General features: G+C 45.9%; 1 protein-coding gene across 1 annotated transcript in view; it reads right to left on the reverse strand.

Moving 5' to 3' along the window:
• Positions 1-293: 293 nt before the first annotated feature.
• The window catches only part of TACR1 (tachykinin receptor 1), an 80,240-nt gene continuing 63,340 nt past the window's right edge, over positions 294-17,193 (reverse strand). Inside the window, exons 3-5 of the mRNA XM_056860414.1 lie at positions 7,150-7,300; positions 3,140-3,336; positions 294-840 (exon numbers count right to left, since the gene is read on the reverse strand). Of these exons, the coding sequence (XP_056716392.1) occupies positions 549-840; positions 3,140-3,336; positions 7,150-7,300 (640 nt within the window). The 3' untranslated portion in view covers positions 294-548. The remainder of the gene's footprint in view (positions 841-3,139; positions 3,337-7,149; positions 7,301-17,193) is intronic.

Below are 17,193 nucleotides of genomic sequence, written 5' to 3' on the forward strand. Positions count from 1 at the left end.
CTAATTTGAATTTTGAATTCTGAGTTTCAGATTTTTGGATATGCTTCAACTTTTCCAAAATAATATACGTAATGTAAATTTCCATCCCTAATTTTTAGCATAAAAGGTTATCAATCCTGTCTGCATCTCCCTCATTAGCTGCTATGTGCAGGGAACTGGAAGAGAGGGATGATACCAAAACCCATAGAGGCAGAGAGGTGACGTGCTGCAGGGGTTGGAGAAAAGAAAGTCACAGTGATTATATTTGGTGATTAGCCAGGAGAATTTCAGATTGAGGGAGGAGGACGCTGGACAAAAGCACCACGACACAGGATCCGTCAACAAGAACCCACTCGTTCATGAAGGTCATTATTTGAGTCACCAGACAGGACGTCACAGCAGATATCACAAAGGAAGGAAAGCTCCACTCATGATCAGTGCTGGAAAGGATGGGACCATTTTTTTTTTCTTTACAAGTAACCGTGATTTCATTACGGGAGATGGAAATCAAGTCACACTTGTGACTGAGACACATGTTTTGGTTGCCTTTGCTCGGAGGGATGGGTTGCTTAGGAAAGTGTGTTGGAATAGAAGCTCAAACTCTCTGACACGGTCTTAGAGTCGCTGCGGGAAGAGCCGTTGGAGGTCAGATCCACAGAGAGACGCTTCATTTTGCTGCTGTCCTCAAGGTCTTCCTCCGGGTTGCCGATGACAGAAGAGACGGTGGTTTCCATCCGGCTGACCCTGTACATGCTGCTCTGGGTCTGGAGGTACCGGGCTGATTTCATTTCCAGCCCTTCATACCTGCTAGAATTGACGAAAGGGCACCACCGGAAAGCGTGCTTGAACCCAATCCGGAACCTGAGAAGACAGACCAGAACAGCTGTGTGACAATACGGCACGTGCGAAAGGGAACATTGAAGGTGCGTATTTAACTAGCATTTGATAAATAGTACAGTCTCACAGATCCAGGCTTCAGATTTTGATTCTGCATTTTAGATCCCATTTTTCTTCCCTATATGCACAGGGTTCTGCTTATATGTATGCTGCCTACTAAAAAACAAAACAAAAAACCAACCCCAAAACTGAGCCTAAGTATTCAAATCACAAAAAGCTGACTTGCCTGTATATCTATTAAGTATATTTGCATAATTTCTCTTAATTAGCATGATTTATTCTTGGGGAAGGGCTAGGAGCTACAGAGCTGTGCCCTGATGACTAATATATTATTCAGTCATCAAAGATCTTATTCAAACTGCTAAGATTTCAACAGATCATACTGACAACACACACACACACACACTTTTAATTTAGCATATCTTTGCTGCCAGGGGCTAGAAACTTGAGTCATGCAGTTCCAGTGAAAGTAGAGATTCTCAGGAGTCAGTCTTCTTTGTTTCTGAGGAATTCTTGGTTCCCCAGCAGACAAGCAGTAGGAATTCCTTGTGCTAGCCAACCATCTGTTATTTTTTTCCCCTTTCTTGTACTTACTTTTATTTTAAAAAACAAATCTGCATTACTATAGAGAGACCACAGCAGTGCATGCTGATGGCCACCCACTGATTTCAGTGGGGTCTGAACAGCTTAATGTGTCTAGGTCTGCAGCCTCAACCACAACCTATACTGCTCCAGATTAACGAGGTTCTGTAGACATCCTGCTGTCACACCCACATTTAGATTTCAGAGTTCAAATTCTTATTTTTAATTTGCAGGAATGTGTTTAATAACATTCAAAAGTTACCAATCTGATTTGGCTTTCACAGTTCATATATATATGTATATGTGTGTATACACACACACACACACACACACACATACATATATATATATATATACATATATATATATATATATATATAGGTTGCCAGGTCTCTCTTCACCACTGGTGGGAGGTTTTTAGCGTGGAGCCTGAGAAGGGTGGGGTTTGGGGGGAGGGACTTCAATGCCATAGAGTCCAATTGCCACAGCAGCCATTTTCTCCAGGGGAACTGATTTTTGCCTCCTGCAGATCAATTGTAATAGTTGGAGATCTCCAGCCACCACCTGGAGGCATTCTAATTATAGGGTTGCCAACCACCAGGTACTAGCTGGAGATCTCCTGCTATTACAACTGATCTCCAGCCGATAGAAATCAGTTCGCCTGGAGAAAATGGCCGCTTTGGCAATTGGACTCAATTGCATTGAAGTCCCTCCCCTCCCCAAACCCTGCCCTCCTCAGGCTCCGCCCCAAAAACCTCCCACTGGTGGTGAAAAGGGACCTGGCGACCCAACCTAATTATGAGACCAACCATATGTTTTGAAGCTGTTACAGTCTATGGAAGCAGTGATCTCTGAAGTAGCACCCATGGGCTCGCCAATGTATCTCCTGGTGCCCACTTCCTTCTTTCCCAAAGCACTTCTGAAAGTAACGTCACTTATTTTCTGTTGGAGCAGGAGATGCTTCAGAAGAACCCAGGAGGCAACAGGTGGGGTTTGTAGGCAGCACCCATTCAGAAACAGCTGCCTCCATCACAGATTTGGCTTAGACTGTTCCAAGTCTAGGTTTGTCAGCCTCCAGGTGGGTCCTGGAGATCTCCCGGAATTACTACTGATCTCCAGACTACAAAAGTCAGTTTCCCTAAAGGATGTGGCTGCTTTGGTGGGTGAACTGTATGGCATTATGGTTCCTCCCCTTCCTAAAACCCACCCTCCCCAGGCTACACCTCAGTCTCCAGGAATTTCCCAACCCTAGCCAGCTATTTTTTGATTGGTCCTGTTTCCTGTGGCAGCCATTTTGTAGTGCTGCCCACTGTGTGTGTGTGTAAAGTGCCTTCAAGTCGCAGCCGACTTATGGCGATCCCTTTTGGGGTTTTCATGGCAAGAGACTAACAGAGGTGGTTTGCCAGTGCCTTCCTCTGCACAGCAGCCCTGGTATTCCTTGGTGGTCTCCCATCCAAATACTAACAAGGGCTGACCCTGCTTAGTTCTGAGATCTGATGGGATCAGGCTAGCCTGGGCCATCCAGGTCAGGGCGCTGCCAACTATCATCTCAAAATACCAAAAGTGACTCAGCACATTTGGTTTCTGCTCCTCCCCCCTCCAGTATTAAAAGATCTGAACTAATCAGCCCACAACAACAAACGTTTTGCACTTTATATTGAAATCAAACACTGACCCTTACCTTTCATTGAGACAACAGTAAATAATTGGGTTGTACATAGTGGAGCTCATGGCCAGCCATAAGATTGCTAAGTAGACCTGCTGAATATACTTTTGCTCATACCAGCTTTCATTAATATGCAGCAAGATGAAGTAGATATGGAAGGGCAGCCAGCAGAAGGCAAAGGTGCACACCACGATGATCATCATCTTCACCACCTGTTGAAGAAGGACAGCCTTGCTTGGTAAAGACATCCAAGTGGTATCTAGGAACAGGGAAAATGAAGCCACTACAGCCCTGCTCACAATAGCTAGCAGGAGGAGCCTTATAGTGAGCATAACAGGGAAATCTTACCATGTTAGGGTTGCCAGCTCTGGGTTGGGAAATACCTGAAGATTTTGGGGTGGAGCCTGAGGAGGGGAGAGAAGGGGCTTCAATGGGTAGAATGCCTTAGAGTCCATCTTTGAAAGTGGCCTTTTCATCCAGGGGAACTGATCGGTGTCTCATGGAGATCAGTTGTAATCCCAGGAGCTCTCCAACTACCACCTGGAGGTTGGCAACCCTATACCATGTGCTGAGAAAAATCTAACTCTGCTGTGATTATTTGCTTTTGTAAATGGAATGTCCCAGTACATTTTCCATTTGTGTTTTCCTATTTCAGCATATGGGATTGAGATAAATATGGCTCAATTTGAAGTCTGGTCAGTACAGCCAATGCGGTGCAGTGGTTAAGAGTGGCGGACTCTAATCTGGAGAACTGGGTTCGATTCCCCACTTCTCCACATGCGGGAATGACCTTGGGTTAGTCGCAGTTCTCTCCAAACAGTCTGAGCCCCACCTATCTCACAAGGTGTCCATTGTGGGGAGAGGAAGGGAAGGCTGTTGTAAGCTGCTTTGAGACTCATTTTGGTAGAGAAAAGTGGGGTATAAAAACCAACTCTTTTTCTATAACTTGACTGGTTCTTTTTACTCTAAGGCTCACTGCTCCAGTCACAAGCAGCCTGTTCATTCACTTGAGTATGTATGTGTTTTAAAATTTCCTTGTGTGCACTGCTGTTTTGTGCAAACCTGCAGGATGGCTTTCCATACCTTTTTGCTTGATCACGCCTGGTCACAAAGTATTCTGGATTCTGCCCCTTCCTGCCTCCCCACCCACCACTCCATTGAAAATGTTACCCATAGGGTGGGGCATGATGTCATTCATGTGCTGCTCTTTCCAGATTTTGTACCAGCCCATAGCTCTCTGGCAAAGGCAAACTGGCCATTTCACTTGCCAGGAAAATTCCTGGTGGGCTGCTGATCTGGAGACTCACTGGGAGCCAAGAACAAGCCCAGTCAAGTCCCAAGAGCTTTGCTGGTGCCTCAGGGGATATGGGGCTCAGATCTAGGGTTGCTGACCTCCAGGTGGTGGCTGGAGATCTCCTGTTATGACAACTGATCTCCAAATGGCAGAGATTAATTCTCATGGAGAAAATGGCTGCTTTGGCAATTGGACTCTATGTCATTGAAGTCCCTCCCCTCTCTAAACCCTGCCTTCCTCAGGGTCCACACCCAAAATCTCCAGGTATTTCCCAACCCGGAGCTGGCAACCCTACTCAGACCCTTCAGTGGCAGCAACAATGGGTGTCAGCTCACTGACCCCTGCCCCAATGCCAGTTTGCAGGCACCGGCCCCCATCATTGGCCCTGCTGGTTGAGTGTGAGTTGACTGAGCCCTGCAGTGCTGTCTTGGCGCATCTCAGGGTTGGCTCATTTTAACTCCTCTGCCTTCCCCTGCTCCCTGGGGACTTTTCACCTTTACCTTGGTCCCCATCAAGGTACCTTTACCTTTACCTTAGACGAGGAATAGAAAATAAAACTGCTGATATCATACTGCCCTTGTATAAATCTATGGTGAGACCACACTTGGAATACTGTGTACAGTTCTGGTCACCACACCTCAAAAAGGATATTTCAGAGCTTGAGAAGGTGCAGAAAAGAGCAACCAAAATGATTAGGGGACTAGAGCAACTGTCCTATGGAGAGTGGTTAGGACGCTTAGGGCTGTTTAGCTTGGAAAGAAGGTGGTTAAGGGGAGACATGATAGAGGTCTATAAAATTATGCATGGTCTGGAGAGAGTGGACAGGGAGTTTTTCTCCCTCTCCCATAATACTAGAATACGGGGTCATCTGCTAAAGCTGGAGGGCGAGAGATTCAAAATGGATAAAAGGAAGTATTTTTTCACACAAAGCATAGTTAAATTGTGGAACTCCCTGCCCCAGGATGTGGTGATGGCTGCCAGCTTGGAGGGCTTTAAGAGGGGAGTGGACATATTCATGGAGGAGAGGGGTATTCATGGCTATTAGTTAGAATGGATACTAGTCATGCTGCATACCTATTTTCTCCAGGATAAGAGGAGCATGCCTATTATCTTAGGTGCCGTGGAACACAGGCAGGATGGTGCTGCTGCAGTTGTCTTGTTTGAGGACTTCCTAGAGGCACCTGGATGGCCACTGTGTGAACAGACTGCTGTACTTGATGGGCCTTGGTCTGATCCAGCATGGCTTTTCTTACGTTCTTATGTTCTTATGTCGCCAACACTGTCAGTCAAAAGGTGAGACTCCCGTCTCCCTGAAAATTTCATTCTCTACATAGTAAGCCTCTCTTCCTGAGGCTCAGGTGAAGTGCCGAGTATTTCCTTGAGCCCAGAGACCTCTGGCACATAGCATGCTTGAAATGGCTTGAGGGGGAAAAATGGACTCTTGGGACCATGTAAGGTGTGGTCACATTATGAGAAGACAAGAGTCACTGGAAAAGACAATCATGCTAGGAAAAGTTGAGGGCAGCAGGAAAAGAGGAAGACCCAACAAGAGATGGATTGACTCTATAAAGGAAGCCACGCCCTCAATTTGCAAGATCTGACCAAGGCTATTAAAGATAGGACATTTTGGAGGACATTGATTCATAGGGTCGCCATGAGTCGGAAGCGACTTGAGGGCACTTAACATACACGTGTGGGCACCGCACCTGCTGTCCCATCTTCACCAGGCAGGGTAGCAACCTTACATTTCCCTGCAGTTATTCCTTTTAAACAAGTTTTAAATTATCTTGTTTTTGTGAACATGCCACCTGATCTCAGGTTCCCTTTCAAGTATTTTTTTTAAACATTCACAATATATTTATACTCCTTAAGGTCTACTCATATGATACCAACTCAGCTGTGTTTATATTTCTGAAACCAAATGAGCTGGGAGTAAGTGATCTATTGCCAAGGTTGGGGCTGAGGCTCAATTGTAGAGCATCTGTTTTGCATGCCAAAGGTCCTAAGTTCAATCCCCAGCATCTCCAGTGAAAAGAATCAGGTAGTGAGCAATGTGAAAGTCCTCTGCCTGAGACCCTGGACAGCTGCTTCCAGTCAGAGTAAAACACTGACCTGGATAGACAAGGATCTGACTTGCAGGGTTACTCCAGTCTAAGCCCATTCATTTCAATGGGCTTAGACTGGAGTAACTCTGCATAGGATCGCACTGTTGGTCAGTTTCATGTGCCTTCATGTGAACGGTTTAATGGAAATAGACATAGCATCAATTGTGCATAGGTGGTATTCTTGCAATCCCAAACTGATCTCATCCAAGACAATGGGCATAGACATCTGGACCTATGCATCCCCCCAAAATGTGAGCAACAATGCAGCAGCAAGGTTTCTAGTATACCAGCAGCTTAAGCAGTTGCCCGACACCCATGTCAGTGGGAACCAGCTGGGGTGCAAGGCAAAGAATCTCTGGGTGTTGAACACAGGGGTGCAGAACAACTAGTAGCAACAATAGAATAAGAGAGATTCTCTGTAAAAATTGTCTGTACAAGCGAACTTTTAATTCAGACAGGTGAAGTCCACCATTCCCTAGAGAAACAGTGACCTGGTAAGCAGGATTGTTTCTGACTCCACAATAACCTCTTAGCAACTGTCTGGGGACCTCTTCTATTGAATATTTGACACAGAACAGCATGGCTTTTTGCTGTTGGTTCCTACTCGGTTTGTAGCAGTCACTTACCTTGCGCTTGGCAGACTCCTGTTCATGGTAGCGGTCCGAAGAGTCCCCCGGTATCTCACTAGACCATAGCGTAATGCCAACCATAGTGTAGGCAAAGCCTATCACTATGAGCGGTAAGATATAACTTAGCGCGGTCACAGAGAAGTGGTACCTGGAAGGAATGGAAGAGTGTCAAACTTGCTATAAACAAATGGCTCAGAGAGCTTGAGCATCTTAGCACCTTTAGCCAACTTTGCCTTGGCTGGCCTCTCTTACATCTGGCAAATATTTGTTCACAGGGGTGGAGATAGCATCAGGCTCAGCTTGTCTACTGTGAACAACAAAAAGTAACTGAGTACTGCTTTCTCTTCTAAACAAAGGAAGAAAGCAGTAATATGCAGATTCTAGTTACGTGACCACAAACATGTTTACAACTGATCCTCACTGACCAATAGCTAATTGACACATTGGAGATTACATCACCTTCTTGAACTGGTCAGCAGCAATACAATCAATTTTAACCCTTGTCTGTCTGACATGTAACGAAGCTCGCTATCTATTCCCCAAAAGTATCAGACGGAACTCAGAAATCTTTCCTAGTTCTCCCACCCAAGATCTTTTTGTCTGGGGATTGTCCCCGGGGTCTTGTGCATGTAGTCATGTGCTTTATCACTGAAATACACCACTCTGGAGGAAACGTGTGCTAATGAACGATCATCTGGCCACACAACCAGAGGAAACCAATCCTTAGGGCCACCAATTCACTTTTGAACATTGTTTAAAGAAAATGGCGGCCTTAGGGCAAACTTGATCTGATTTATCAAAACAAAGGTTTTGTTGACTGTGATATGTCACCAGAAAGAGAGAAACAGTTATCAGGGCTCACCAGGGAGTGCCATGATTCAGATCTGGGACACCTGAAGCAGTCCCAAAAGGAAGAGTCCCTCTAAGCATATCTATCTTCACTTATATCCTGTCCCTCAACCTACCACAAAGTGGAACAAGGGAAAAAACAAAGGCAACACAGCACCCTCATTTGTATGAAGGATGTATAGCATGCCCAGTATTCTTATTAAGTTCGCTAATATAAGGTTCATTTATTAACTTGTATACAAATTTAAGACAATCCCTGTTTTTTTCCGAATGGTAGGGCTGTCAATTCGGTTCGGCCCGAACTGAAAATCAGCCGAATTTCCCTTGATTCGGCGGTTTTTAGTTCGGACGGATCCGAACTCAAAACTGGCGGGCAACCGGGGGGGGGGCCGAATTCAGCGAGTTCGGGAGTTCGGCGAATAAATTCGGCCAATTCGGCCGTCAGTAAGCAGCATAACCGTCAGTAAGCAGCATTCTCCTCCCCCGGCCAATCGGTGGCCAAGCTGGGTCTTCTTCTGGCCAATCAGTCAGGATTGAGTGCTGGAGGAATCAGCTGATGTGCGGCCGGCCGGGGAAAGAGAGAGAGAGAGGGAAATCCTCATGTGTGTGTGAGGGGGTGCTTGTGCACATTCGCTCCTTTCCGTGGCTGCAGGGGGCACATTTTTTGGGGTACCGACCCCAAACTTTCAGGGGATATTCAGACAGGTTTTTTTAAGAGACCACCCAAGTTTTGTAAACATTGGGTCAGGGGGTCCCGAGATATGGGCTCCCCCCCTTTTTTCTTTCCATGGCTGCAGAGGGCGCATTTTTGGGTGTGCTGACCCCAAACTTTCAGCGGAGCATCAGACTAGGCTTCTTAAGATACTCCCCAAGTTTTGTAAACATTGGGTCAGGGCCCCCCGAGATATGGGCTCCACCCCTTTTTCCTCTCCCCCCTTTTCCATTTTCGTGGCTGCAGGGGGCGCTTTTTTTGGGGTTCAGCCCCCAAACTTTTGTCATAGCTTCAGAGAATCCCTCTTAAGAGACCACCCAAGTTTTGTAAAGATGGGTTCAGTGGGGGCTGAAATATTGGCTCCCCCCCTTTTCTCTTTCCATGGCTGCAGGGGGCGCATTTTTGGGTGTGCCGATCCCAGACTTTCGGCGGAGCTTCAGTCAAGGCTTTTTAAGAGACCACCCAAGTTTTGTAAACATTGGGTCAGGGCCCCCCGAGTTATGGGCTTTCCCCTTTCCCCTATTGGGATGAATGGATCACCCTCGAGAGATGCATACATATGGATCTTATATTGGATACAAATGGAATCATATTGGATTACCCAGCCTCCCAGCCCCTCCTGCTGGAACAGAAGACAGCCACAGTAAGACCCCTTTGGGGGCTTTAATCTATATTTTTTCTTTTCTGTGTGTGTGTGGGGGGGAAAGCAGAGTCTGTGTGTGTGTGTGGGGAGGGAGCAGTTTCTGTGGGTGGGGGGGGGGAAGCCAAAGGGGGCTTTTGCCGGTTCTGCCTGGGGTGTGTGTTCCCCCTCCAGTCTCTCTCTCCCTGGTTTGAGGGGGGGCTTCATTTTTATTCTTCAGGTTTTTCCTCATTCATAAGATCAGTTAGGTTATTGATGCTTGCTCAAAACTGGTTTTCAAATGGTGACTTAAAGAATGCATCTGCCTGGTCCCAAGTCCAATGCAAAAGGAGACATTCCACCCCCTCCTGCTCATTATGCATAGCTAGCTGCCTCTGTCCCTTTCCATGGTATGCAAACTCCCAGGTGTCAGGTGTTGCTATGCACTGTTGCAAAGGTTTTGCATTGCGTGCTTGTGTTGCTTTGCAGTTGTATTGTTTTGCAAAATTCTTCACACCTGCCCCGCCCTTTGCATATTTGCAAAGGGGTTGCTCTGCAGTTGTGTTGCTTTGCAAAGTTCTTAGCACCTGCCCCGCCCTTGCTCTCATCAGCTGTTTGTCGGGCCGGGAGCTTTGTGCGTGGGCGGCAAGCTCTGCGGAGAGATCCACATTAAGGGTGGGGGGGACCCCTTTCAGGGCCCATATCTCAGCCCCCCCTGACCCAATCTTTACAAAACTTGGGGAGTCTTTCAATATACGTCCTTTGAAGCTCTGCTGAAAGTTTGGGACCTCTAAGCCCAAAAATGCCCCCCCCAGAGCCGCGGAAAGGCGCGGTTGTGTTTTTAATGGCTTTATTCGGCCGAATTTTTTCCCCGAACTTTGAATTCCCGCCGAATTGAACGGATCCGAAGTGGGGGAGTTCGGACTTCGGCACGTACCGAACCCACAAGGGCCAAATTCGGCCGAATCCGAACTGTACCGAATTTTTTTTTTTTTTGACAGCCCTACCGAATGGTACATATTAAATGGGGCAAAAACTAGTCTTCTTTTCAGATAAATAAGGGTAAAATCTGGGTCAGTTTAGAAATTACATGGATCATTCTGCACTTGATATCATTAGGTGGATGACAACTGATTCCTTGACATATATTACACGCCCACCACCAGCAGCATTTCCTGATCCAACTAAGGCCAGCACAGTTCTCTATAGGTTTGCATTCCAAAGTCAATACTCTTCTGTACTGTTTGTTAAAGTTCTACCCCTCTGCAAAGCAAGCAGTGAAGTTGTGTACGTATCAACAGAAATACAGGCAACCTTTGATTCAAATCTATGTCTATGCACAAAACAATTTTTAAAGGCAAGTTTTATGTTTTTGAAATCATTCAAATTTTGAGATACTTTCTGATTCTGAATAGGTTTTGCACCCTGAACCCGACAGGATGTTCCAGACATTCATGGCATCAGTGAGGCAAAATGAGAAGGAGATCAAGAGGTTTAAGGCAGAGACAGCTGCAAACAACAGGATTAGATAATAAATCATCATTGTGTTTGCTGTTGGCCACAGTATTCTCTGATCAGGCATATCTAATATCTTCCTTCCCATTGTTAAAACTCAGAGTAAGAAAACTGGTCCTGTAATCTTAATGGACATGGCAGCCACAATCCCACAATTTAAAACCTTTGGTTGAAGTTTGTTTACCTATTTATTTAAAATATTCCTAGGCCTGCCTTTCTCTCAGACAACAGAAGCCCAAGGTGGGTCACATAAGTAAAACTGGCATATCACAGACGGTCCTTGTTTGGATATGCACTGGTTTTTACAGAAAACACAAACCAAACTTTTCCATGCCAAGTTTTCTGGCAACCCTAGTGCCAACACTTACTCCAAAAGTCAAGTGTTTAGCTATATACTGAACTGGCACAAATTGGTATTATTGGCCAAAGCAGCCAGCTGCAGAGACAGGAGACGTTCCTGAAATCCCATCATGGCAGTGGGTGAGTCATCATTGAGTTCTAATGTTTAATCCAAAAATGAGAAGTGCTTGGCTTGTGTGAGTATAGGGGCTGCTGCAGGCTTGGAGGTGGTCTAGGGTTGCCAACCTCCAGGTAGTGAAAAAATAGTATTCAGCTCACACTGATAATGCAAAAGTGCAATGTTGTTATTTACAAGTGCAAGAAGCCAACAATAATAGAGATACATGCAACAAAATGTATACAAAGATACAATGTAGCTAAAAAGCTACCAATACAGATGGTCAGTTTCAACCTGAAAAGTCCTTTAAAGGTAACTACAATGACTTTTTCTTTCTTCCAGAAAGATGATGAGAATGAAGCATAAACGCAGCTGGACAACGTCAAAGCTGGGGTGCAAGAAGGGTGGTCCATGGCCCTACCCAGCTGCTTCCAATGAAACTCGGACTGAAAGATTCCATTCTGGCTTCACTTTATTTAGCGATTTCTCCATATGACACCTGTATAGGAAACAGGCCCATCTCCAGGGAAAGTTCCCTCATCCCAATGCCTTAAATGGCCCCCGGACCTGATGTTCCCCACCCCTGATCTACCCTCTCTGCTTCCCATCCCAAGCCCCACAGGGCAACAGCTCTTAAGGAGTGGCCCATGAACTGGACCCGCCCCTGTTTTCAGATCCCACGTTTCCCCCTTGGCCATGCCTCAGCCCCAGGCAAATTCCCTACTTTCCCATTGCAGCTGTGAAGGCCCTCTGTCCTCAGCCTAGCTGACTGGAGCCTGGCCACACTGGGGCAACAGGCTCCAGAGGTGGCTGGCTCCTGTGGGAGATCCCTTGGACCTTGGATGCTTTCCCCTGGGGTAGGGCTTTAGCTGTTTTTGCCATTGGCTGCATCAGACGTTGCCCAGACAGGCCGGTCACAGCTTGTATAGGGTCTATAAAAACCAAGTATCTCTTCCAAGCAGCCATTCAAACTTCCTAAAAATGTCTTGGGAAATGAGAGATCTCATCAACTAGAGCATGTTGTTTTTTTGCAAGCAGTAACTGGAGCAGGCCATCTTGACATGCCAACATTTTGTTTTCTTGGATTGGAGATGAACTCAAGAAAAGCAATCCAGCCGTCCTCTCCATTTGGGAGGCAGGCAGGCAGGCAGGCAGGCAGGCTCGGGAGCAGTTTTTCGCATCTCATCATTATATATCCGCTGTCGTCCTCACAACTGCTCTATGAGGTAAGTCATTAATGATCTCTATAACTCTCAAGCCATCAATTCAAAGCAACAACCACAAGAATATTTTGATCAGGAGATGCTCTATCACTGGATCGGAAGGTGTTAAGGAATATACTGACAGCCCACATTAAATTAAAATCAGTTGTGGAGTTTATCTTAGCGGAATCAGGCAAAACATCACTGTGTGTGTAGGGGGATATAGCAGACTTGGACGAGTGTGCTTTTGCAAATTCCAGGAGTATGAGCACAATAGTCCACCACTCAGACAGAAAAGCAGGGAGTAAGAAGAGGTATGTGTCTAGAGAAATAGCTATTGATCCAGCAATTCAGCAGAGAATCCAACACTAGCAGAGAATATCCAGGTGTCTGAGCATGTAGTAAATCCAGGGGAAAGTTGGACTATGAATTATGGGAGCTTGAGCAGCAAGATAATATGTACTCTGAAGAGCAGACACAAGCACCCACAATTTGGGGAACTGGATGTTTAAGGAAACACACTGGAGTTACCAAGAGAACCTCATGGCTATATATAGATTTAGCATCAGAATTTCCCAGTCTGGAGGTCACTTGTGCAGACACACATCTGTGCTTCCAATCCCTTGTGCATAAGGAAGTGTTTGCCAGTGTAGTGTAGTGGTTAGTGTGTTGGAAAGATACCAAGGTGTCCTGGGTTCAAATTCTGACTCAGCCGTGCAGTTCAATGGATCACCATGGTCCAGCTTACTTTACCTCATGGAGTATTCTGGGGACAGAATGGAAGGGGCTGCCCTGAGCTCTTGGTGAAAGTGTAAGATAAAACTGTAATGGATAGTTGGCTCTGACACAGAAATCTAGCTTTCAAATGCTGTAATGCTTTCAAATGCTGTCCTGAAGGAGGTTCTTAGTGCTGAAGCAAATCTTAGTGCTGAAGCTACACAGGTTGTCCTCAGAGAACAGAGATGAATTAGCCCTACAAAAACATGGCCTGGCGAGTATTTGTGCTTTTAAGGTGGTTACCAAAAACCCTAAAGAGAATAGCTGGCTTCCTTCCGGGAATGAATGAGAACTGAGTTTCCCTCTGGAATATGGGCAAGAATGACAGTTCCCTGTGGGAAAAAAAATTTTTTGGTCAAACACAGGGCTCCCTGTTTTTTCAGCATCTGGAAATACAGGGGAAGGCTCCAGTGCACAGAGGGGTGTGTATTTTAGCTTATCTTAGCCTGCCATGGAGGTCTTGGAACATAAAAGTTTTTTTTTTTAATTTCCCTCATGAGATCACTTCCTTATTTTTGTGGAGAAGAAATTCCATGAGGAGAAAGTTAAAAAACTACAACAACAACCTCACAGTTCTTTGGTTGCATCTGAGATGGTTAGATTTGGGTGCGTGTGAGACAGGGGAGAGACTGGGTCTATGATTTAAGAAGGATGTTGACAAGCTGGAGCGTGTCCAGAGGAGGGCGACCAGAATGGTCAAAGGTCTGGAATACATGCTGTATGAGGAGAGACTTAAGGAGTTGGGTTTGTTTAGTCTGGAGAAGAGAAGGTTAAGGGGTGACATGATAGCCATGTTTAAATATTTGAAGGGATGTCATGTTGATGAGGCAACAAGCTTGTTCTCTGTTGCTCCAGAGACTACGACACGGAGTAATGGATTTAAACTAAGGGAAAAGCGATTCCACCTAAACATTAGAAAGAACTTTCTGACGGTGAGGGCTGATCGACGGTGGAATGCACTGCCTCGGAGGGTGGTGGAGTCCCCGTCTTTGGAGGTCTTTAAGCAGAGGCTGGATGGCCATCTGTTGGGAGTGCTTTGATTGTGGGATCCTGCATGGCAGGGGGATGGACTGGATGGCCCTTGTGGTCTCTTCCAACCTTGTGAACTTGTGTGAACTTGTGAAGCCCTCCTCCCTAACAGCTCACACATGATGTGTGAGCATGGGGTGATAGCACAGTGAGGTACAGAAGCCATCTGCCATCACACCTGGACTTTTGGCAGAGTGGAACAAATGTATTAATCTTTTAGGAATTCATTGTGCCTCCTTGACTTTTTTAAAATTATTGTTAAGTTACCTCTGGACTCACCCCTGGACTTTTCTCCCAGACTTGCTCAAAATTAGGAGGCTCTGTGTCCAGATCCAACAAAACCAGTTGGCCCTGCCCTAAGTCCTGCCTAAGTGCCAGTATTTTTGAACCAGCAGAACAGTCAGACCTATATCTGGTGCCTGAAGATACCCGGTGCCTGAAGATACCCGGTGTAAGAAAAGAAACAGTGGATCCATTAAATCAACAGAATTTTAGATGGGGTGTAATTGGAGTCATTCTGGCTCTTAATAAATCAAAAGAGAAGAAGGATTTATTCAATGCCATGTTGAGCAGAGGGCTCTTGCCTGGCGTCGGAACTTGAAAAGCTTCTACTGCTTTGACAGTCTGTATCTGACTCCAGGCACTGAAACTCACCAGGAATGGCAATGAGCAGATTTCAGATACAGGGAGAGCACCCTGGGAAATATCTTGCTTTGCTGGCTAGCAAGCAAAACAGGCCCTCCTGAGTTTATTTTAGTTCGTATGGGTGGGTTTTTAAAAAACGTTTAAACAATGTTTGCTCTGCTCTTCTCTTACAAAAGGAACTTCAAAAAGCAGGTTCCAGTAATTAATAAAAACCCCAGAGTGGAATAAACACTAAAAATGCCATGAAGTAATAATCTTCGAATATGTCTGCAGTAACAGAGGGTCCTAGGCTTGCAATGTAAGACAAAGTGGTGTATAAAGAAATATTTGTTATCTTCTTAGATCAGGGGTCCCCAGCCTTTTTGAGTAGGTTTGCCAGGTCCCTCTTCACCACTGGTGGGAGGTTTTTGGGGCAGAGCCTGAGGGCAGGGTTTGGGGAGGGGAGGTACTTCAATGCCATAGAGTCCAATTGCCAAAGCGGCCATTTTTTCTAGGTGAACTGATCTCTGTCGGCTGGAGATCAGTTGTAATAGCAGATCTCCAGCTAGTACCTGGCAGTTGGCAACCCTATTTCTGAGCCTGTGGGCACATTTGGAATTCTGGCATGGCATGATGGGTGCAGCAACAAAATGGCTGCTGCAAAATGGCTACTGCAGGAGGTGGAGCCAGCCACAAAATGATTGCCACAGTTTAACTTCAGTAACATAGTGTAGATCCTGGTGCGGTGGTGGCAGTTGCCACCAAAGCAACATTTTAAAAAATCTGCACGGCCAATCAAATCTCCAACAGTCAATCAGAAGCCTTTCTGTGCAAAAGCCCTACCTGGCCCAACTCACTTCCTAAAATCGCTCAGTGGGTGCCAGGAAAGGTGTTGGCAGGCAGCATGGCCCCCATGGACACAACATTGGGGACCCCTGTCCAAGAGAGCAGGTGAGTTTTACATTTCCTGCTTTCTAGGAAGATAACAAATATTTCTTTACAAAGTTTGCCTATTCCTATGGATTACTAGTCCAACCAGGCTAGTGAAACGTGTCATTTAAGCTCCTTTGGCTCTCCTACTTCCTTGGGCCCATTTGGCAACTATTGCCCGCTGCAAATTTTACCGTATCAATTTATGCTCAGGGTATGCAGTCATAAGGATGAGTTAGCACTCAGGTTTAGCTCAGGGTATGGAGTGGGACCACACAAACCAGTCATTCTGCCAGTGTGAGAGAGCCAGCATGGTGTAGTGGTGAAGAGTGGTGGTTTGGAGTGGTGGTCTTTGATCTGGAGAACCAGGTTTGATTCCCCACTCCTCCACATGAGCAGCGGAGGCTAACCTGGTGAACTGGATTTGTTTCCCCACTCCTCCACATGAAGCCAGCTGGGTGAACTTGAGCTAGTCACACTCTCTCAGCCCCACCTACCTCACAGGGTGTCTGTTGCGGGGAGGGGAAGGGAAGGTGATTGTAAGCCGGTTTGATTCTTCCTTAAGTGGTAGAGAAAGTCGGCATATAAAAACTAACTCCTCTTCTTCAGCATGCCTCCTAAAAATCAGGCAACCCTAGAGCTCTGACAGAGGAGAGGAATACATGAAGCTGCCTTATACTGAATCAGACCGTTGGTCCATCAAGGTCAGTACTCCCTGCTCAGACTGGCAGTGGTTCTTCAGGGTCTCAGGCAGAGGTCTTTCAAATCACCTGCGACCCAATCCTTATTTTCCACTATAGATGCTGGGGGTTGTGCCTGGGACCTTCTGCATAGAAAAGAGATGCTCTTCCACTAAGCTGCAGCTCCTTCTCTGCAGACTGCAGCCCCTCACCTGAGCCTACAATTCCTCCTCTAATGTGTTTTCATGTTCCTTCTGTAAAGTGAAAATTTCTGGCTCAGTTTTCCTTTGGGTTATGTAGGGAAGTGAGAGAGGATTTAAACCTTCCATCACCACTGCAACATGCAAAACCACCTCTCTGCTCTACTTTTAGAAGTTTTGAGGAGAAAATAGATGTTTTAAAAGGGTGTGTGTTTTCTTCCTTAAAATGTAAATGGTGGAATGAAAGAGCCAGTTCTAAATAGCAAAACCAAGAGCAGGTTGAAAGGTGAGAAGTTGAGAACTCTTCTTTGCACAGCTGTGAGGCAAATTGAGGCTGCATTACTTTGCAGTTTGAATTTTATGGATAGAATTCCATAAAGTCCTCATCTGTGCACTCTCATGTTCTTGTCCCAGGTGGTGGTGTGATAAAAGGACCATCAGCCTAGA

Source organism: Euleptes europaea, chromosome 14 (assembly GCF_029931775.1).
Source record: "Euleptes europaea isolate rEulEur1 chromosome 14, rEulEur1.hap1, whole genome shotgun sequence".
Classification (NCBI taxonomy): domain Eukaryota; kingdom Metazoa; phylum Chordata; class Lepidosauria; order Squamata; family Sphaerodactylidae; genus Euleptes; species Euleptes europaea.